The sequence below is a fragment of the Phascolarctos cinereus genome, unplaced genomic scaffold, assembly GCF_003287225.1.
Source record: "Phascolarctos cinereus isolate Bilbo 61053 unplaced genomic scaffold, phaCin_HiC Scaffold_2;HRSCAF=192, whole genome shotgun sequence".
Taxonomy (NCBI): domain Eukaryota; kingdom Metazoa; phylum Chordata; class Mammalia; order Diprotodontia; family Phascolarctidae; genus Phascolarctos; species Phascolarctos cinereus.
The window spans coordinates 321,604,943-321,627,491 of record NW_027555625.1 but is presented as its reverse complement, the minus strand read 5'-3'; the positions used below and the strand labels follow the sequence as shown (position 1 = coordinate 321,627,491).

The 22,549-nt window shown below is 40.1% G+C and overlaps 1 protein-coding gene across 3 annotated transcripts in view; it reads right to left on the bottom strand.

Moving 5' to 3' along the window:
* The window catches only part of TOP1 (DNA topoisomerase I), a 115,669-nt gene that overhangs the window by 12,506 nt on the left and 80,614 nt on the right, over nucleotides 1–22,549 (bottom strand). For 2 of the 3 annotated variants that reach the window (XM_020998614.2, XM_020998613.2), the window contains exons 10-15: nucleotides 18,262–18,377; nucleotides 12,714–12,835; nucleotides 10,954–11,076; nucleotides 6,172–6,359; nucleotides 5,641–5,785; nucleotides 45–188 (exon numbers count right to left, since the gene is read on the bottom strand). In XM_020998614.2, the coding sequence (XP_020854273.1) occupies nucleotides 45–188; nucleotides 5,641–5,785; nucleotides 6,172–6,359; nucleotides 10,954–11,076; nucleotides 12,714–12,835; nucleotides 18,262–18,377 (838 nt within the window). The remainder of the gene's footprint in view (nucleotides 1–44; nucleotides 189–5,640; nucleotides 5,786–6,171; nucleotides 6,360–10,953; nucleotides 11,077–12,713; nucleotides 12,836–18,261; nucleotides 18,378–22,549) is intronic. The other variant, XM_078150229.1, reaches the window with a different exon arrangement.

The following is a 22,549-nucleotide window of genomic DNA, read 5'->3' as shown; positions in this document are numbered from 1 at the left end:
GGGGAAAATTCATTCACTAGTCTCCATGTCAGTATACCCCTTACCTTGTCAATGAAATATAATGCTACAGCCCTCTGTCGGACTTTCATTTCCTTGGACTTCCAGTCTTCTCGGTATTGGTTCCGGATCTTGTCTACACACTTCTTCAATCTGCGGGCTGTCTCATACTTCTGCCAATCCTTCTCCCCCTGCAGAGACCCAATCCCAGAAGTTTACTGCCAAGAGCCAGAGGAATAAAAAATAATTCTGAATAAAGTTCAAGCCAAGCTCCTGAGGAATTAATACCCAAGTAAAGGGTCTTGGGCTGCACCACATTTGGGCTCCAATCAAGAAGATTCTTTGAGTCGGTAAGTGAATACAACTGAATCAAAAGGCAACTGGCATATTCAGACTGAGGAGAGCTCAGACTGTCACAGAGGGATTGTCAAACCTAGCCCTCCCTCTTCCATCAACCATGTCTCTGACTTTAACTCTGTAAACTGCCTCATATTTTGGAAAAAGTGCCCATCTAAGTGGAACACTGCCGTTACCACAAAAGGCACCAAGTACCCCAACATTCCCAATTCACCTGTTACAGACAATAGCATTATATAAATGTGCCATACGGCCAGAGTCCCTGCAGTAACTTCATGTCAGGAATCAGATTCCATGAAATTCTGATATAGTATAATCAAGAAGGCTTAAAGAAGCTTGAACCAATGACAGCATGAGATGGTTAAGGTGCAAAAACAACTCCCACGAACACTTACTAGAGCTCATCATTTTAGGACCTCCTTATTTAGAGGTGTTCTGTAGTACAATTTTGAGGTTATTAATAGGAATTCATGCCTTCATTTGCTTTTTAAACCTTATTTTGGTTGCTTTTTGTTTTATGTCACCTTTATTTCTGAATATATTTTCCTCACCATTTTCCTCCCCAGAAAACTCTCCCTTGTAACAAATATTATTTGAAAAAAAGAGAGAAGAGGGGCAGCTAGGTGGCACAGTGGATAGAGCACCGGCCCTGGAGTCAGGAGGACCTCAGTTCAAATCTGACCTCAGACCAAATAGTTGACACTTACTAGCTGTGTGACCCTGGGCAAGTCACTTAACCCCAATTGCCTAAGGAGAGAGAGAGAGAGAGAGAGAGAGAGAGAGAGAGAGAGAGAGAGAGAGAAGAAAAGAAAAACTAAACAAGCCTCCAACTGTGTCTGACAGTATGGGCAATATTCACAGCCCCATGCCTCTGCAAAAAAAAGAGAGGGTGCACACTGTCTTCTCTTGTATTCTAGGCCAAGCTTTTTATAATTATCCAATGTTTAGTTTCACCTTTTTGTTCTTTCTCTTTATGCTGTGGTAGTCCCTGTGTATATTGCCTTCCTGGTTTAGTTTACTTCATTTTGCATCAGTTCATTAAGTCTGTCTACTCATTTTTTTCTGAACTCTTTATATTTGTTATTTTTTTTTATGGTACAGTAATATTCCACCATATATATCTGCCTTCCTTGACCCCTTCCCAGAGAGCCATCCTTTGTAACAAAAGATAAAAAGAGAGTTTTTCAAACAGGAGCTTGGCAAAATTAGCCAACACATTTGCCAAAGCTGACAGTATGTTCAATGTTCTATATCCAGTGATTCCCTCACCTCTATAAAGAAGGGAAAGGAGAACATTTTCTCCTCTCTTCTTTGAGACCAACCTTGATTATTCTAAGTGTTCAATTTATATTAGGAAGGAAATAAGTTTTCCTTCTCATTTTCCAATCCTAAAATCATCTTCCTGACTCTTCTCTGGACCCCATCCCAGCTTTCCAAGTCTTAAATCAGGCACTCAGCCCTAAATAAAAAATTTAATTAGTACAACTGTTGATGGAAAGGTGACTTCTCAGTTCTTCCTCCTTACACATGACCGAGCGCTTACTATGTGAAGGCCTGGGTTGAGGACTTGGAGACAAGGAAACAAACACATTCTTCCTGCTCTCAAGGAACTCAGTCTAGTCAGGGAGCTAGGGCACTTTAATAAAACAGTCGTACCAAAAAAAATAAATAAATAAAAGTAAGACAGTTGTACCAGCTAAATGTCAAATGAATGATAAAAGTTAGGTGTAGGAAGGAGTGTAGAGAATGGCTTTAGTTTACAGCAGGGATTCTGAATCCTGTTTGCATGATGGACTCCTCTGGTAGTTGGTGAAGTCTATTACCTTGAAATACGAAGGAAAACCAACTGTCTTGAAATACAGTAATAAAAATATTTTTTAAAAGCTAATGAGAAATTATCAACATGATGAATACAGAGAAGGATGGAAAGACTGATGAACTGATGAAATGAAGTGAACAGAACCAAGAAAATACACAAAGACTATAACAATATAAACAGACACAATAACCACAAAACAACTGAAAGCGAACATTGCAAAACCACAAAGAACAAGCATGACTCCAAAGAAGATATGGAAAGACACCCCACACCCAATTGCTCTGTAAAGGGAGGTCTATGGGTGTGCAACACTACATATATTTTCAGATTTTTTTTCAATGTTTTGATTGGTTTTGCCAGCTGTTTTCCCTCTTCTTTTTTTCTTTTAAAAATATTGTCTTATTTAGCACAGTACTTCCCAAATAAATGCTTTTTCATTCATTAAAAAAATGGAGGATATGATTATATATTTTTAAATTAAGTTTTATCAATGTCTTTCCATAAAACAATAAAGAGAAATAAAAATATTCTTTGTTAAACAGGCTGGCTATCTGGGAAAGGTTGGGGAAGGGATATGGGGGAAATTTAGACAACGTAAAAACAAACAAAAAATCAAAACAAATTTATTTAAAAAACAAAAAACAACAACGTTCAAGGACTCTAGGTTAGAACTCCTGGTTTAGAGGGCATTTCATTCAGTATGCTCCTCAACAACAGGCCTCCACCGACTCAAACCCTAATTCTGAAGTCACTATTCAGTTTACTATTCCTGATCCAGTCTCCCCTGCATAGGAATCCAACAGAAGTACCTGGAAGGGTTGTCATTCATTGTTTGTCTTGATCCAAGTTAGGGGTATTCTTTCTTCTTTTGTTACATTTACATTATAGTCATTATATATATTGTTTTTTTAGTTCTGCTTACTTCTTTCTATATCAGTGCATAAAAGTGTTCCATTAATCCCTCTATGAATCATTCATGTTTATCATGCCCTACAATGAAGGGAACTTGTTTAGCAAATTCTTGTTTTTCTTTTGTTTTTTTTTTTTTTGGCTAGGCAATGGGATTAAGTAACTTGCCCAGGGTCACGCACCTATGTTATGTGTCTGAGGCCGGATTTGAACTCAGGTCCTCTTGAATCCAGGGCCGGTGCTCTATCCACTGAGTCACCTAGCTGCCCCTTAGCCAATTCTTAACTGATGGATGTCAACTTTGTTTCTAGCACATTAATACCTCAAAAAGTGCTGCTATGAATATACTGGCCCATGAGGGACTTTTCTTGTTGGGTTAGCATGACTAGCTGTGGGATATCAAAAAGTATGGAATATTTTAAAATATTTTAAAAAGTATTAATTTCAAATTAATTTAATTTTAATTAAAAGCACTTTTAAAAAGCATTAATTTTCAATTGCCTTCCAGAAGAGTTGGGCCAATTTACAGCTCTACTAAAAGTATATTAATGTTCCTATCTTCCTCCAGCCTGTCCAACATTGACTATTTCCATCTTTTGTTATTTTGCCAAATTTCTAGTTGTGAGACGAAACCTAGAAAAACCATAAATAGAAGGTCTGAGAAGGAAAGGAGAACCATGCTCTTCAAAGATCCTGTGGCTTGTCTGGATGACAAACATCAGTTATCCTTCTACAATGCCCTTTTTGTTTTCAACTCAACCCATTCAGACTCTCAAAGACCATGAGAGAAGGTACATGCACGACAGCTTCCTGAATGTGAGCTGCAATTTATATTCTCTTTTCTTTCAGTACAAAGTATACAGGCAATGTGGTTCAGTGGGAAAAGAATAGGATTGGAAATCAACATACTTCTTTCTAGTCTTCATTTAGCACCTTACCTCCTAAATGAAATTGAACAAATCACTTCATTTGTTCTGTCTTGGGCCCTATTTTCTTTTCCCTCTCTACTCTCTCTTGGGATCTTGTTAGCTTTCATGTGCTTAATTATTATCTCTGTGCAGTTATCTAACAGATCTATACATGTCCAGTCCCAGTCTCTGTCCTGAGCTTCAGTTTTATACCACCAATTGCCAATTGGACAAAAACTGGATGTTCCACAGGTTGCTCAAATTCAACATTTTAAAAACGAATCTCATTAACCTTTCCCCTAAAATCCACCCCTCTTCTAAACTTCTCTATTTCTGGTAACAGTACCATTATTCCTCGAGTCTCTCAGATTTGTAACCTTTACATCATCCTTAGCTCTTCTTTCTCCATTTATCCAATCAGTTGCCAAATCTTGCCTTTTCTACCTCCGTCATATACATCCTACATCTGACTCACTTCCTCTACTAACAAAGCCACCACAACCTCTTGGCTAGACACCTCTATTCTCCATACAGCAGCCAAAATGAATTTCCTTGAACACAGATCTGACCATATTTCTCCCTAACTCAATCAATTCCAGTGGTTCCCTATTGCCTCTAGGATAAAACATAAACTCCTCTATTAAGATTACAAAACTCTTCATAAATCTATGCCAATCTATCTTGTCAGTTCTCATTGGACATTACTCTCCTTCCTGTACTCTGTGATCAACCAAAGTGAATTTCTCTTTGTCCCTCACACATAACACTCCATCTCCAATCTCCGTTCTCATCCTTCCCTCTGCCTAGAATGTAGTCCCTCTTACCTCAGAGAACCCCTCTCTCCCTCCAAAATGTAGATAAAGCTCTATCTTCTACATGAAGACTTTCCTGACCTCCTTCAACTGAGAACCTCTTCCATTTCTAACTATCTGTATTTAATTACTCCCTTAACATGTATATTATACATGCTGATAGACTCCCTATTCAGATGTAAGCTGTTTGAGAGCAAAGATTGTCTTATTCTTTCTATTTGTACTCCCAGTGTCTAGCATAGTGCTTAGCACATAGGAGGTGCGTAATACTCACTAACTGGACCTTAGTGTCCTCATTTATTTGAACTAAATGATCTCTAATACTCCTTCTAATTCTGAAACTCTCTAAGTACCTTCTTTTCATTTGACATTTCCCTTCCTTAAAGTCAGATAAATGGAGTATCTGATTTCTAACTATGGGTTTCTCTGTGTGTGTGTGTGTTTTGCTTTTTTTTGGTGAGGCAATTGGGGTTAAGTGACTTGCCCAGGGTCACACAGCTAATATGTATCAAATGTCTGAGGCCGGATTTGACTAGGTCCTCCTGAGTCCAGGGCCTGTGCTCTATCCACTGTGCCACCTAGCTGCCCCTTATATGAGTTTCTTAAAAGATTATACTACAGTCAAACATCTACATGCCCAGGGGTGTTCACTGCAATAGAGTCCATCGTTTAGATTGTGCTAAAGTACACCTGTGAGATTTTTTTGGGCTATTATGGTTTTTTTGTGTGAGATTCTTTTTTTCAAAAACAAAGGGCAGATTCCCATGTACTCAGGCCTCCCTCCCAACACACAAACACACACATTGGCTGGGACGATTATTTCCAGTTGCTCTGTTACCTTGATTCGTGAGCTGGGATTCAGCATAATGTACTTAATGGATCCTTGGATATTCTCAGTCCAGGATACCAGCCAGGTAACCTTGTTATCGTGTCGAACTTCTTTCCATTTATGTCCAGGGGGAGGAGGAGGAACCTTGGAATCTCTACAGAGGGCAATAAGACAAGAAAGTATTTAAGTGAAGAGAAGTAATCAATAGTAATTTCTTTTCCAAATCTACGAAGCTGGCTACTGCATCCTAAAAAGTGAAGGGAAAAAATATGTATACATATATAGGTATATTTGTGAGTTTGTCTTATTTGCACAAATTACCAAGTTTACCTCTTCCCTACTCCTAATAAAAAATCCCTCAAATAGTTGAAACATTTAGTTATGTAATTCACACATTTCCAATTAGACTCTCGCTATGTTGGGCAATTTCAAAGAGTTACATGCTACCCCAACAAAGCAAATCTTCCCATTTACTCTCCTGCCCCAGCCCCTTAACTACTTTAGGCACTTAAGAAGAAAGCCAAAGATGACTGTGCTCACTTGCTACAGTTGATAATTATATCTTCAGGCATAATCCGCCTTTTCAACATTCCCATCTTGGGATGGTTGCCACGGCCCCGGAAAAGACCTGGAGGCTCAATCTTGAAGTTGGCAATTCTCTCTCTGTGATTGTCCATCACACAGAAACCATACTCTTTCAATAGCCTTTCATTTTCCTCTTTGATTTTCTAAGAAAAGAAAGAAACAAAATAGTAAAAACAAATTCAGATTTCAGTCATGTATTAGGATATTTTATCTACTGGCCTACAGGCCCAAAGCCCATATAGATTTTGAAAGCAATTAAAAAATTAATTCAACTAAAACATTAATTTGAACCCCAATCATTCTGAATTCAGAATTATCACATGACACAAGTGATTTTTAATGACTGAAGTTTGAAATGATTTATTCCTATGAATAGCCAGAGTCTTAACCAAAAGGCATAAGGGAATCTAGAATAAAGATTACATCCTCCCCCCCACAGCCACCCTCAAACCAGGATTAAAGAAAACACAGATTCTTCTAATGGGACTGTTTTGAATTTCTAGCACAAGAATTAATTATTTTATTTTTTTAACAATAATTTGATGATAATTTAAAATTAATATTATTGATATTATTTTAATACGTACATAGAGTACTATTATAAAAATGTATATAATGCTCTGAGGTTTACAAAGTGCAATTTGTGAAATAAGATGTCTAAATATTATGAATCTCATTTTTCAGATGAGAAAACTGCCCCAGTTACATAGCTAAACATCGTCTAGGACTTCCTGGCTCTAAATCTAGCACTCTGCCACACCATAGCTGTCTCCCTTTCCATTGATCAAACTCTTTTTTCTTCAGTGATATCCATTTATATTTCAGTCAGTGATACATGCTGATGTTCATGTAACACTGGAGGCAGAGCCACTACTAAGGAATTTTTACATCTGGGATGAGCACCACAAAGCATTCCCAGAGCAAGCTGTACAAAAGGGGATCTGAGTTGGGGGATGGAGTGTACCTACTCCAAGGGAGGGGGCAGAGACCCTGGGATACCATAAGCTTATTCATGGGAAGCCTAACCTGCCCCCTCAGAGGAAGAGGGCTATTGGGGAGCTTCCTATGTTATTTAATAATGCTGATAACTGGATGCTAAAACCAATGGTTTCTTTCCACTTGGCATTCTAGAAGTCTGATTATTGGGAGATGGGGATGGGGATGGAATGATAAATGCGTAACATGTCAGAGCGACCACTTAGTGTAATTTCTGGATTTTACAGAGGAAAAAAATGATGTCCTCAATCAGGGAAGTGACTTGGTCAAGATCAAGGAGGTGAGTTGAGAGTGGAGGCAAATAGAGTTTAAATTTCAGATTCATGGACTGCCCAACTGCAGAGAAGATAAGAGGTACCTAGAATTGGTGTTATTAGAGGCTAAAACAGATTTCAGCCACTTTAGTGCTCTTTCAACAAGACTGCTAAAATGTGTCCTCCCTCAGAGGCAGAGACACTGCCTTTCCAAAGCAGTGGCACTTGACAGCATGATTCAGGCCAAGCAGCCATTCACAGAGACAGGACCACTAGTCTTTCAGGTCAGAAGTTCTTGACATGTTTTGTGACTGGACTTCTTTGATGGTCTAGTAAAGCCTATGGATCCCTTCTCAGAATAATATTTTTAAATGCATAAAATAAAATACATGGGATTACAAAAGAAACCAATCACCTTGAAATAAAGTTGTCAAAATATAAAAATAAATGTTCATGTACCTCAGGAAAGCATGAGCCACGGGGGAGGGCAAATCTCTTGAGGGAAAGAAAAAAATCCCTGAAATGGAAGACAAAGGTGTTCCCAGGAAGGTGTGGGCCTCTAACGAGGGGCTGAGGAACAGTTTTCCTTTACCCACTTTAAACCCCATCTCTCTTTGGTCCAATTGTGGTCCACTGCTCTTTTCTGGATTGCTCCTGCTCCCTGGACAGTGAGATGTGCTATATGATGCTCCCTAATGTACTACTGCTTTTAGACAAGCACTTGACCTCCCTTTCTACCCCTCAGGCTAGGTCAGAGCTCAGGCCTTCTCATTCGTGTCCTCTCTTCCCTCTTTACTCCTGCCTGATCAATCTCAGGATATAGTCCTGCTGTTCTGTTCCATCAGAAGTCCCTCCTCTCACCAAACGGCAATCAGCTCTTCCTTCTTATATTCCTGCCCCTGCCCCAGGACCAGGCTTGATTTCCCACACCTCTCTCCCTCAGAAAGGCAGTACAAATGTAGTTAGCAGACCTCTATATTTTCCACCCTTGGACAAATTTTGGGTTGCTCTGCTCTGCCCTACGGCTCTACTTAAGGGCCTGACTATAGGAAGGAAGCCAAATGTACTTCCAACTTTCCACTGTCATATCAGTCTTGCTTAGTATTTGTAAATTAGTAAAGTCTTACTACATACTGTCAAACTCAGGAATGATCAAGTACCTTATGTCTCATTAAATTGCCCAGCTTGTGTGCTTGCATTGCCAAAAGTCCTTTCCCTTTCTAAGTATAGATTAATATATTTATATCATGCGATGTCTGGGCTTCTGTGACAGAAACTGTGGATGGATTAATCCATTTTGTTTAACTGTACTTCTTTGTTACAAGGGAAAATTCTATTAGCCAATTAAGGATGGGAGGAAGGAGCTATTAGGAAGTCAGGTTTAAAAAAAAAAGAATAAAACACTTCTATTTTTAAAACAATAAAAAAGTAAAGAAATCTCTAGTAAGCTGTCCACAGGGACTATCAGAATTGTTTCAACGATGAATATTCATACACAGAAATATGAGAAGACTTATAGGAACTGATACAAAGTTAAGTAAGCAGAATCAGGAGAACAAATCATATAATTACTACTATACTGTAAAGGAAAATAACTTTGAAAGAAAGAACTCTGAATCAATGTAATGATCAGTCAATCACAACTCCAGAAGACTAATGATGAATCTTATTGCTCATCTCTTTCCCAGAGAGGTATTGGTCTAGAAGGAGAAAATGAGTTATACATTTTCAGACACAACCAAGATATAGATTGGCTTTGTTTGATTATACTTACTTGTTATAAAGGAGGTGATTTTTTTAGGGGGACACACGGGGGAGGTCTTAATGAAAGGGGGGTAGGAAGTATGGTGATAGTGATGCCAGAAAGAAAAGAACATCAACAAAACATTTTGAAAATACACAGATGAGGAAAAAAAAGGAAGTCCATTATGAGACAAATAGGGCAGTATTAGTAATAATACCACATTAGTTAGATTTAATATCTACTTTAAGAAACCTAACTGTATGATGTAATAAAGATTCACAATTTTACACATAAACCTTTTTTCTGTGTTTTTTTTTGTTTATGGAAATATTCATATTTGTTTATTATTTGTTAACTTCACAACAAAAAAGAAAACTTAATAAAAAAAAAAAAGACTACATCTCCCCCATTTTCTTGCAGAAGTAGAGGGTGTAGAATGCTGCATATAATGTCAGACTTGGCTGAGGTGGGTCTAAGTCTTCACTAGACTGTTTCTCCCCCTTGTAAAATTCTTTGTTTTAAGGGACAGCTCTTTGAGACAAGGATATATTGGTCAATGGAGATGGTGTAAAAACAAAAGACAGAAATCAAAGAATTTTTTTAAAAATTTTTAGGCAATTGGGGTTAAGTGACTTGCCCAGGTCACACAGCTAGTAAGTGCCAAGTGTTTGGTCTGAGGCCAAATTTGAACTCAGATCCTCCTGACTTCAGGGCCAGTGCTCTATCCACTGTGCCACCTAGCTGCCCTCGAAATCAAAACAATTTTAAAAGAAAAATATAAGTGCTATCTTTTCCAAAGGCAAGGAAGATTAGGATAATTTCCTTGTCAAAAATAATTCTCCAAGAATGTGATGTTCAGGATTTATTTATGCCTATGATATAGAAAGATTCGGTCAAAATGAAGTCCTCAGGTAAACAGGGTGTCCCAAAAGTTTTAATAGCTTACAACTGCACTAAGACTTTTGGAAAACCCTATAAACTGTTCTAACCAGCACACTCCAGGAACATCATCAGCCTTTGGTAGAAATCAGCAACACAAACTGAGAAAAAGATGTATCAGTTAAAAATCAAAGTAAGATTGAATGGCCTTGGCTTAGATGCTTACCCTGAGCTAAATGTCATTATAAGTCAATTCTAAGGGCAGCTAGGGGGTGCAGTGGATAGAGGTCTGGCCTTGCAGTCAGGAGGACCTGAGTTCAAATTCAGTTTCAGGCATATGACACTTACTAGCTGTGTGACCCTGGGCAAATCACCTAACCCCGATTGCCTCACCAAAAAGAAAAAACAAAACAAAATGAAACCAAAATCTTCGGGCTACTGTTCATGAACTTGTACTTGTTCATGAACTCTTGTTCGAAGGTAGCAAAACTCAAACTAGATTTCTGTGGGGCAAGAATACTGGCCTGCTGATAAATAAATCCAGTCTACTGAATGGCGATGAAGAATGAGAAGGAGGGTAGATGGACCGATCGACCATCATAATTAAGTGCAGCCTGAAATTACATAAAGAAGATTGATAGAAAATTACAAGCTTGGGTATGAAACCCAGCTTTCTCATTTCCTCACTGCGCGGCCTTTAGTAAATAACCCAACTTGACAACAACCAACATTTGCAGAGGATTGTGATAAAGGTCAAATGAACGTGTATGCAAAGACCTTTTCAGAATCATAAAGCACTATGGAGATGAGGATTGTGATTATTAGTGTTGTCGTGGAAAGGCTTTAAAAATATAGACACAGTACCAGTTTCTCTTCCTTGCTCATTTGTTTCCTCGCTTCTGTTTGAGCTTTGAAATACTGGCTCATCTGGTTGAAGTCACACTTGCTAAGACTGGTGATATTATTTTTCTCTTCATTTGTCATTTCCTGGTGGGAAGAAAATGTGGGGTAAGTTAAAAAGGAACAAGGAAAGATAGAAAAACATTATATTCTCATTTTCTTCCATCTTACTTAGAAAAATTTCACTAATTCAGACTGAGGTGCTGTGGGAGGTAGCCAGTCTGAATTAATGAAAAGTTGAGTTTAAAAAATGCAGTTTAATAACATTCACACAATAATTAAGTTTTCTGGTATAGGTCTGGTTTCTGAGAACAAGAACGGTATGAGATTAGCACACCAAGCATCAATCCGAGCAGAGCTGTCCTCTGCTCACATGCCAGTTAAATGAGGCTGCTTCTAAGGGATTCCAGAATTAGTGAAGTTTAATTGTTATCATTATCATCTAACTACCTGGCCACCATCATCTGAAAGTCCCAGTCAGATATGAATGAAGGTTGAGCTGCATAAGTAGCAAAACCAAATAAGGAAGAATAAAGAGGAAACTGAATGGATATACATATCCTTCCAAGATATCCATCCCTTCTCTACAGCCTAATAAAGAGAATTTTAGTTTTCTCCCTATACTACCTGCCAGTAACTCTCAAAACCTCATTTAGCTGTTGTTGGAGAGCCTTACTTTGTTCAGATGATATAAAAACCTGTATGTACTCTCTTTGCTACTGAGGCACTATGCCATTTTAGTTCTCCTATAAACTCCTGGAATCTCTTTTTCCTACTACCCATCTTTAAATACAGTCATCAACCGAAGATCAGCACTTCACTTTTCACTCTTCCGCAGCAATGCCATCCGCTCTCAGAGGTTCAACTGTCAAGCTTTACATAAAAAACTCCCAAATCTTTATCTCGACTTCCAAGCTCATGCCACACCTCCCTCTGGATATCCTGTCAGAAGCACTTCAAACTGAACATGCCCTCAAATGAACTCATCCTCCTTCTCCCTTCAAATCCCACTCATTCCCTCTGCTAACTTACCTATTTTTGTCAATGTAACCATTATCTACCCATTGCTTTCAAATAATCCTAAGATAAGACATTCTATCTTGCATTAGAATTACTTTTGTATACATGTAATTATTCCTGTTAGGTTATAAACTATAGAAAGGTACTCTGGGAAGGCAAAGCCAGGACCTTACCTTGTGTATTAGTAGCTCATTCAATAGTTATTAAATTCAATCAAACATTATCTAGAGCTGGAAGAAACCTCCAAAGGCCATCTAATCCAACCTCCTCCTTTTACAGATGAGGAAACTAAGGCTCAATGAGGTGAAGTAACCTGCCCCAAGGTTACACAGGTAGTACAGGAGGTGAGATTGGAACTCAGATCCTCTCACTCCAGAGACAGGGCTCTTTCCACTGTACCTTGCTGCTTGTCTAATCAAATATCATTCTAATTTCAGGGAACTGTTTTATCAGTTATCAGTATACTTCAAGAGACCTGTGATTTCACTGGCATGGGCATGTTCTCCCTCTGATACAAAAATCAATTCTTCCAAACTTTAGGTTTTCATGACTTGCTGTGACCACATGGCACAGCTTAGAAAGACTTTCAGTAGTTGTAACTCTAATGGAGAATCATTTTTCTCTGTTTCTTCTCACCTCTCTAGTATCATTCTATATTCAAGATTTTAAAAGTTTCATTTTACTAAAATCTATGGGAGACATACCTTTCTCCAATCCTTGAAGAAATTTTTCCTAAAGATATCCTTAGTAGTGTATTCATGGTCAAGCATTTTTGCAAAGAATGTAGCCACTTCTTCTGCTTTGGGACTCAGCTTCATGACTTTACCTAGAGAAAAGGTGTCCCCAACAAGAGTTAGCTAAGAACTAAAGCCACAGTATGCAGAAGTCCACCCCTTTTCCCAAGATCTGTGGGACTCAGACGGCTTTTCTTGAGACCACATCACTACAGCCAAACACATTTCCTCAGTAGTTCTTCTTAAAAAGCCCTGAAACGGGCTTCTGATGCTGCTGATTCAGGCAACATAGCCCCTAGGGAGAGACTAAAAACTCAGCAGATTCACATGAGAAAAGCTCAGCTCCTTCTGTGAAATGACAGAAGTGTCTTTACCAATATGAGTACTATGAAGTCAGATCCTCTTCCCATTTACATATAGTTCCCTCATTGTGCAACTGAACATTCAGACTGAGCGTCCTGAGGACAGGAACTGTGTCTTCCCCAGGGTTCTGTACAAAAGAGGTGCTTCATAAGTCGAAGAACTGTCTTGGGGCTTTCAGCAGTAAACAGTATTACAGAAGGTTAGAGCTGAAACGGACCTTAAGTCATCCAGTCCAAGCCTTTCACTTTCTATACAGTTACAGGAAGGCCCACAAGACTTGCCAAAGGCCAAGCAATGAATTACAGAGCCAGGTTTCTCAGGTTTCCTACCTCATTCCATTTCTGTTTTGAAGCAATACCAATTTTACTAAATGACTGACAGGCAAAGTTTAATAACTGTGAGTTTTATATACACTGAGCTTTTATTTATACTTAGTAGAAAGATGTTTTATTTATTTATTGTCTATCTCTGAAACATTTTTAAGGTCAACTTTAATTTCCTGGGAAATATGTTTTTATAGAACGACCTTATATTCATGAATGCTCTGCTTCAATCCCCTTATTTTGGTCCAGACCTTTTCTGTGAAAATAGGATTTAGCTATAACTGAGTCAAAGTTCAGTCAAGGAGATAGCCAAAGTTCAGTCAGAAAATAAGGATGTCATTTCAGGATACAGTTGTAGCCTCAGTGGACTATGGCTATCCTCTCTGTCTGAAATAACAAATTGTCAGACCTAGAAAGAACCTTAGAGATCACCCAGCTCATCAATTTACAGAGAACAAAACAGGCCCAGAGAGGGGAAGCAACTTGCCAAGGTCATAGTGAAGAAACATGAGCCTATTTAAAAGTCACATTATTAGTCATCCCTCCACAACTAGCCAAAAGATGGCGCTCTTTTCCACACAAACAGAAGATCCACTTTTAGATACTCTAACCCAAGGTGGCAAACCAAAAGCCTAGAACTCCACAGAACCCTTGACACAGATGTGGGGGACACATGATTAGACGTAAGAAGAGACTGCAAATAAAGCAAAAATTCACAAGCAAACAAAGCAATAATACAGCAATTAAATTTCACATACAAATGAATACGTTTGGTAATGTAAACATATGCCAGGACACTAACATTCTGGCTGAGGGGAAAAAAAATGCTCGCAGCCCTTCATCTCTGACACTGCTGAGTGGACCGAAGCTTGTGCTCTCGGTCAGGATGGCCAGCCTTGACCTGAAAGCTTTGCTACGAGAAGAGGCCAAAGGGCCAAGTGGCCACAAGAGAACATGCTAACTCCTCCAGCCTCTGGAATGTTAGTGAGTTTTAAATGAGCTGCCCAGAGCTGATGACAGTCCCTTGTAGCACGGTGGTGAGAATGTGATACGGCTGTTCCTGGCAATGATCTCACTTTATGGAACAGGATAAGCACTGAGAGCAAGAAGAAAAAACCGCTGAGTCAGAGCTGAAAACCTGATGCCCCTTCAGGAAGAGAAGCTCACGCTCAGTCACAGCAGGGCCTTACCTCCCCGGCAGGTTTCTATGGGAATGGGAATCTGACAGGTGACTCAGAGTTCTCTTCCCAAGAATACTTGTAGGACCAATTTTGACTTATTCCCAAGGTGGAGCTCACACAAACGTGTAAATTCAAATCAGAGGTAGCAGAACAAGGCACTAGTTAGTCAAAAGGGCTGAGAATATCCCGAGACACTCACATAGGACATGGAGCCAGGAGAGGGGGAGCATGTGGAAAAGAGATATCAATGATGATTACAAATCAGAAAGACCAATACTAATGATCAAATGCCAAAAGAAAATGATTCCAAAATTGACTAACACAATCAACATAGACAAAGCCTAAGCCTGCAATTCAGTCTAGGGCAGGAAAAAAAAAAGCCCTGAGCTGGGGACCTAGCCTTCTCTCTTCCTAAAAAACGAGAACATTCAAAGGCAACTCCCAGCCCACAACCACAGTCCAGCACACCTAGGACTCTCTATCTGTTCAAAGTCACGTCTTTGGCCACGATTCTTTACCCAAACAACAGGAGGTTGTGCTTTGAAGGCCACCTCTTCTTTAAGGGTTTCTAGGGAATGACACATTGTAGGAGTTGACCCCCAAAACATTACCTTGCTTCCTAAGGAGCACAGATGAAAAAATAATTCTATGCCAAATGTTTACATTTATATACTGACAGTCTTTACACAATGCCAATTCATTAAGTTGGGTACTACTCCTATTTACCAAATGTAGGCAGACCTAGCCCTTGTGTCCAAACTAGTACTTCATCACATGAAAACACAGAAGAGTGACTCCTAGGATGTTGCATATGAGCAATGAGGCACTTAATTGTGAAGTCAGCCTGTTCATCATTTCTTATAGCACAATAGTATTCCATTACATTCACATACCACAACTTGCTCAGCCATGCCCCAGTGGATGGGCATCCTCTCAATTTCCAATTCTGTGCCACCACAAAAAGACCTGCTATGAATATTTTTGTACATGTGGGTCCTTTTCCCATTTGTTTGATCTCTTTGGGATATAGCCCTAGAAGGAGGCACTTAATTGCTATCTGAGGCAACTCTGGGGATCTAACTGGAGCTCCCCACCACTGCTTCCTCCTCCGCGGGAAACCCTTATAACTTTATGGTAAAAACGATAAAAACACACACGTACATGGCATGTGAACAGGTTTGCCAAGTCCTTGCCTCACAACACCCCTATGAGGTATTATGATCCCAACTATACATGCTACTTATCACATAACTAAGAACTGAGATCCATCCCAATTCTCCAGTTATTAATTACTAGTTCACTTTGAGATTTAAACAATATGGATGTAACTCATGGAAAAAGGGAAAACTTGAGATCATCATCCTGCGAGATGCCAGTAGTACCTTTGAGCATGTACTCAGCTCCATGGGTTTGCATCCACTGCTGCAGCCAATGGGCCAAGGCCATTCAGGGAACAGAGAGTAGTATCCTTGCAGCTACAATGCCCCACAGGTGGGGCCGCCAGCTACAACAAACATTTATTAAGCACCCACTCAGTACAGAGCACTATCCTGACCTAGAGGAGAGTCAAAGTTTAGATAAGATATAGAAACTGCCCTCTTGGAGCTCACAGGCTAATGGGAGATAAGATACAAACACCAAATAATATACTACACACCACTGCACAGTGACGGTGCAGAAATAAATGAGCTATTACAGGCGTGAGGAAAAGGATGGGCAAAAGCCGAGGTACAAGGTTTCTGAAAGGGCAGGGTGTGTCTAAGGAAAGGACTAGAGTTTGGCTGGCAGTTAGAAAGAGTGGAGGGGAGGAACATGAGATAAGGCTGAAAAGGCAGATTATCAAAGCTTTTAACACCAGGCTGAAGAGTATGAACTTTCTTCCATAGACAAGAGACACTGAAGATTTTTGAGCAGAGAACATGACTGGGTCTATGTTTAAGAAATCTGGCAGTGGTCTGGATGGACTGGACCAAAAAGAGAGGGGAGGCAGAACGTGTAAGAAAGCTATTACTATAGCTCAGGTGGGTGGTGGCAGTGGTAAGTAGAAAGAAGAGGGGACTGATTTGAAATATGCTGCAGAGGTGAAAGGTAAAGATAACATCAGTGTTACAAACATGGGAGACTGGGTGAATGACTGTTCAGTCAAAAGGAGGAGCCAGTTTAGGAGTAAAGATGATGAGCTCAAAGCACAGCACCTGCCTACTCAAGCCAAAGCAGAGACTAGAAGAACCAGAAGACGGATCTCATCCATTGCTGATTATTGTCTCAGATTATACAGTCACCTCTGTTTTGCTGATAAATAGTAATTATGAAATTACTAGTGTGCTGGCACAGAAACTTGAATCTGACTGTACTGTGGTTTTGATAGGACCATCAGTCCCAAGGGACATTGCTAAACCACAGGTACCATAAGTACAACCGTTAACACCTACCTCCCGGGATGGCTGAAAGGATCAAATGAAGTCATGTATATGAGACATTTTATAAACTTGAAAACACAACATAAATGTCAACAAATCTTGCTTCTTCTTGTGATGTCAAAACTTCATGTCCCGGGGATGGGGGGTACACGGGGTGGTTCAAGGCCTTTACGACTTAGGGTATCTTCTCATAGGTGTTCTCCCAAATGGCTGGGAGGAGGGTAACGTTAGGGGACTTTGATCTAGGTATCTTATTGGGAGTGGGGGCCATCTTGTATTACTGGAACCAGTGGCCTGGGATGCAGCTTGACTCACAGCCTCTTGTCATGATCAATTATCTGAGACCCTCTCTTCCTTAAAGAGATGAGAGGACAGCAGGGGAACCAGATAACGAGGACCAACCTTCATGGGACCCTAGATCTGAAGTGGGAAATGCTTTCAGTGGCTATCTAATCCAACTCCCCCATTTCAACAGATAAGCTCACTGACACCTAGAGAGCTTAAAGACTTGCCCAAGGTCACAGAGGCAGCAGAGTCAAAATCTGAGCCCAAACTAAGTGTCTCCCAAGTCAGTATGTTTCTACTGCAACATGGAGAATCCACCTTTGTAAATGAGGAGAACATGTTAATGGCCCCCCTTTCTTGGGACCTCAAATACTACGGCCTGAGAGCAAACACAGCTACTGTAACTACCACTAAAAGGCAATTCAGACTGTTTCCAGGGCACCAAGGTCACAGAGGTCTATGACAAAGATGGTCAAATTCTACAGTTTAGACCTTAAAGGCCACTTCTGAGATATACGAACTCAGAAGCAGATACATACGTGTGCTTTGCTCAATCTGGTATTCCCTCATGCACCCAAAGGACAGTACAATTCTAGGTCCATTTCCTGCAACATGTATCATGTCAATTTACTTTTGCATTTGTGTTTACTAAAAATATGTTGCCATGAGTTTGGCTTTCCCAACTAATTCATTCACAGAGAGATCACAATGGAACAGAACATTATCAAAAGGATCCCTAGAAATACTATTCACATTAACATAATCTTTAGATCAACTTCTGAGTTTGAAAATGAAAACAAACTAAACTAGATCTTTCTTCACAGCACTGTTTTAATACTAGATGTATTTTATTAGATCCTACCTCCAACTCTGCCCCTCTGTGGAGGGGTGGTCACCAATCATCCTTCTTCATGACCACAACCCAGACAAATCCTGAACAACTCACCATCATAGTAGAACTTGACATTTTCTGGCAGAGGCTCGTAAGGTGGAGCAAACACAGGGCCTTTATGTTCCAGGAATTTCCACTTGATGCCTTCAGGATAGCGCTCTTCTTCCCACCTTTATAAGAGAGGGGGGCAACCTATATTAGCAATCACCTTGCGTAACATCACCCATCAAATGTCAAGGAACCTATCGTCTACTTGGTTGACTAGGACAGCTCTGAAATTCCAATTGTGTAGCCAAAGCTTGTTCCTCAACCTGAAAAACCAGGTATTCATGACAGTAAGTATAAGGAGCTCAGTACAAAAGTATGGCTTGTTTGGGGAATGAAGATGTATCAATCTGTAACTTAAATTCCAAAATGTAGGTTGCATCTAGCAAAGTCAGCAAATTAAATGCCCTTGTCATCATCAACTCGCTCGGTCTTTTAAAGTACTATTAAAATAGGCAAAGTTTTGTCTCTCCAATAAACAACCATTAAGATTTGGCAACTTCTCTCCCCACTTAAAACCGTAAAACCTCATAATGAATATTCAGGCTTTCCAACGCTATTTTCACTTTTCCCTTTTTCAAAGGAAAAAAAGTTAATTACAAAGGCCTCTCAAAAGGCTGTGTCAGCATATCCGTGGATACCATTTTCATCTTACTACTCTGAAATTCTAACCAGTTTGGACACATAAAACAATACATATTACACAAAAACAGCAACATTAATATCAAGCCAAAGAAATACAATTAGTATTCAAATCATATAATCATAGTGCTATTAGGGTCACAGCACTGTAGGACTTAAGAGATAAAAGGAACTTTACACCTCATCTTACTCCAAGTCCTAGCATTTTATAGATAGGAAAACTATAGCCTGGGATAGTTGGGGAGAGAAGAGTAAACTAACGGAAGGACTGGGAGCAGAAGCCAGGTCTCCTGACTCCCAAGTTCAGTGATCTCTCCACTAAAAAACATTAGAAAGCCAAAGCAGTGTTTTCTACCCATAAGCAAATATATCCTACCTGACCTATTCACAATTATCAGATCAGAGAAATAGCTACACGCTGGTGGTGAACAGACATGGCAGGAGAAAAAGCATGCTTCCCTCCCCGCCCTTCTCCAAAACACAACATTTCCAAAAATCTAGTTTTCCACTTCCCATCAGCTTCTATAGGGCCCTGTTGTCTCTAGTCCTACAGTTTTATTCAAATACAATTTTCCCTATTTCATCTTGTCTAGCTGAGGCTCTCTAGCTCCTCTGATTGTAATGGAGTCACTATGGGCCATCAGACACTTACTCACTACCAGTTCTGTCTTAACAGGAGGATTTCAGAACAGAATTTAGCCCCATAATAGGTTATTGTTATAGGATCAATGCCTCCTGCTGTGAAAATAAAATCATTATTCAGGGATGGTATCCTAGGCCTCTGTCTGCTTTTAAATTTCCTGACAAAACAGTTCCAAGTCATTCCTAATGAAATTTTATAGCGACGATTATCAGAAAGGGTAAGAGATAAGAATAGGGGAGGGGGGGTTAGGAGAATGCTTGGTTAAAGAAAGAAAGCACACAATAGGAAAAGTGGTTCATCAGCTGCAGGTAAGTCAGTTCTTACAATTTTATGTGAATATCAAGAGTTAAATGGATCTTTGAACAAATCACTTCTACAGCACCCATGGAATCCTAGCCATTTCAATAATTAGGACTCTTTGCTCCCTAATATTATGGTCGTCTTTTACTAAGAGAAGGTCAAAACTCTCTCAACAGGGCCCTGAACTAGTCACATATACCTGGCAGGAACAGTTGGAAATAATTCCAAATGTTACTAAATCTTTCTCTGTCTTTAAAAACAAAAATTTGTCTGCTGCTCTCTCTAGACAGCCTATCAGTAGTAAAATATAGTAAACTCTCAAATTACAGGAGTTCATTTTAGAATTTTAGGTTGTTTATATAACATAGTCTCCTTTGGTAACATTTATCGTAAATGGTGGTTATATTTACAGGTTAGCCCACAGAGGCCTATTTTTGTTTAATGTATAATATATTTGGAAATGTATATTTATAATGTGAAATAGTTAAACAATCCTGCTATAGATGGCCACAGTTCCACTACATTACAAATAAAGCTCTACCGTGAGGCTTTCTCATGGCGTGGAGGTGACCCGGGGCTCTGAAAGACTTTTACGAGCGCAGTGCAATGCCTAGCAGGTCCTACCAAGTTGGAAAATGCAGCTTCAGAGTCAAGAGTATGAGGCTGTTGTCTAAGGACCAGCACAGCTAAGTTCAAAGAGGCTCATCACCAGGTTGGCTACATGGTGATGAAGTTTTTGGCCACAGTGGTTCTCAGAGGATGGCTACTAAGTTTTAGGTGGGGCTGTAATGTGTTAATGAAGGGAGTACCCATACTAACTAAACTACAAATCACTGGAGTACTGAAGAATGGGTCAGAAGAAAGTGGGAGAAGCAGGTACACATGAGGAGCATGGGGAAACAACACAACGTTTTACTTGGATCTTGGCGTTGCTCCCAAAGCAGGACATCTCACTTGTTCTTCCTTCTCTACAACCTAACCATCAGCAAGAGAATACTCTTACCTCCTGCCTCTCACCTTTGGCAACACTAAAGAAATACAGAACGGTGCTCTGCTCTCTGCGGCTCCAGCGACAATCTGTCCATCCATGGTATGGACCAGGGGTGTGAAACCTTCAGCCTTGAGGTCACAGGTTCCCCACCCCTACTAGGTGGGAACAGTTAAGAGAGGGTTTGCACAGGCAAACCAGGTTTCTTTGCCTGGTGAGAAGAAAATCAAAACGCCATAGCAGGCATTCTGCCCTTTACCTTATGCTAAAAAGTCTCATCTGTTTTGAAAGAATCCAAAATAAAACTGATAAAGCGCAAACTTGCTTTACTATACCAAATGATAAATTGTTCTATATGAGTCTTGACTACCTGGAATAGTGAGCCACTTTTTTCAAGCCCACCCCAGCACCACCACCACACCCCCCAGATACATCAGTTACACAGCCCTTGGTTTTAAATAAAGATTGGAGAAAGTCACATGGGGGTAGGTTGGAGAGGCCCACTTGCAGCACCTCATTTTAGAAGGGCCCCTAACTCAGGAAGATGAGTTACAACACCAACTTTGCCAGCAGCTTTTAGTCTGTGGCTGGCCAGGAAAGAACAAAATGTAGAGCCTTCTCTTTCATGCAGTTTCAGTTAGGAAGAGGTGGGGACTAATTAAAGTTTTTTCAAAAATCTTCCTCTACTCCCCTGCTCCAAATATCACTTTACCCACCCAAACCAAAACACCTGCTCCAACACAGAACACTACTCTCTATAATCCTGACCAAGGCCCATCTCCCCCCCTCCCCCCAACATAAAGGTCAGTTCCATCTGGTGACTAGATTTCTGCCATCGCTGGATTTCCTCACTTCCTAACAAAAGATCCTGCCACCCCAAGGCACACTCACTCCATCAGAGTATCTCTAGGTAGCTGGGGCTGTGATGGCCACCCTCTTTCACATCATCCACAGGAATAGCTCATACAAGAACACAGCAGGCCACATTTCCTGCTCTATTTCAGCCCACCAGTCCAGTGTTCCAGCCAAGCTGAGAAATAGTTAGAATGCCAAGCTCACGAAGGTCCAACAGATTGGGACAAATGCCTCAAAAGGGGGATGGTCAGCATATGTAGGGAACATAAGAAGTTTATCTGGATGCCCCACATAGTTCAAAGTGGGTGGGGAGGTTGGTCTTCTAAGTCACGGCCTGCCTGTTGAGCTCCAGGATGAAGTCAGAAAAGCAGCTGGAGGCCTTTCAAGGATGTGAGTTTAACAAAGAAGCACATAAACCAGATTAGAAAATCAATCTTTGAACATTTTAATTATTCCGAAGAGAATAACAATATTCCTCTACTGTCACCTTCTGCAGTTTGAACAATTAGAGGTGTTTCTGGACAGAACTGTGGGAAATCAGCCAGTACAACAGATACACTGGAATGGGAAGACTGGCATTTATGCACGACAAACAAAGCATCTCAGTGACAAGCATTTGAAGGAGCAACAAAAACTGGCTGGGACATTTCAAGAGCTGACTTGAAAGGAATACAAAATGCCCTGGGAACTCTTAAGTTCTGCCCTGTAAAGAAATCATGAGATGTAAGTCAACTTAGAAGAGGAACCAGACCCAAATTTGAACATAGCAAGCACCTTCAAATTGAGAGATTCCCATTGCCTGGAAGGAAAGTATAAAGATTAAAGGAGAAAAAAAGAACCCTTGAAAAGTCAGACTCAGAATATAGCCA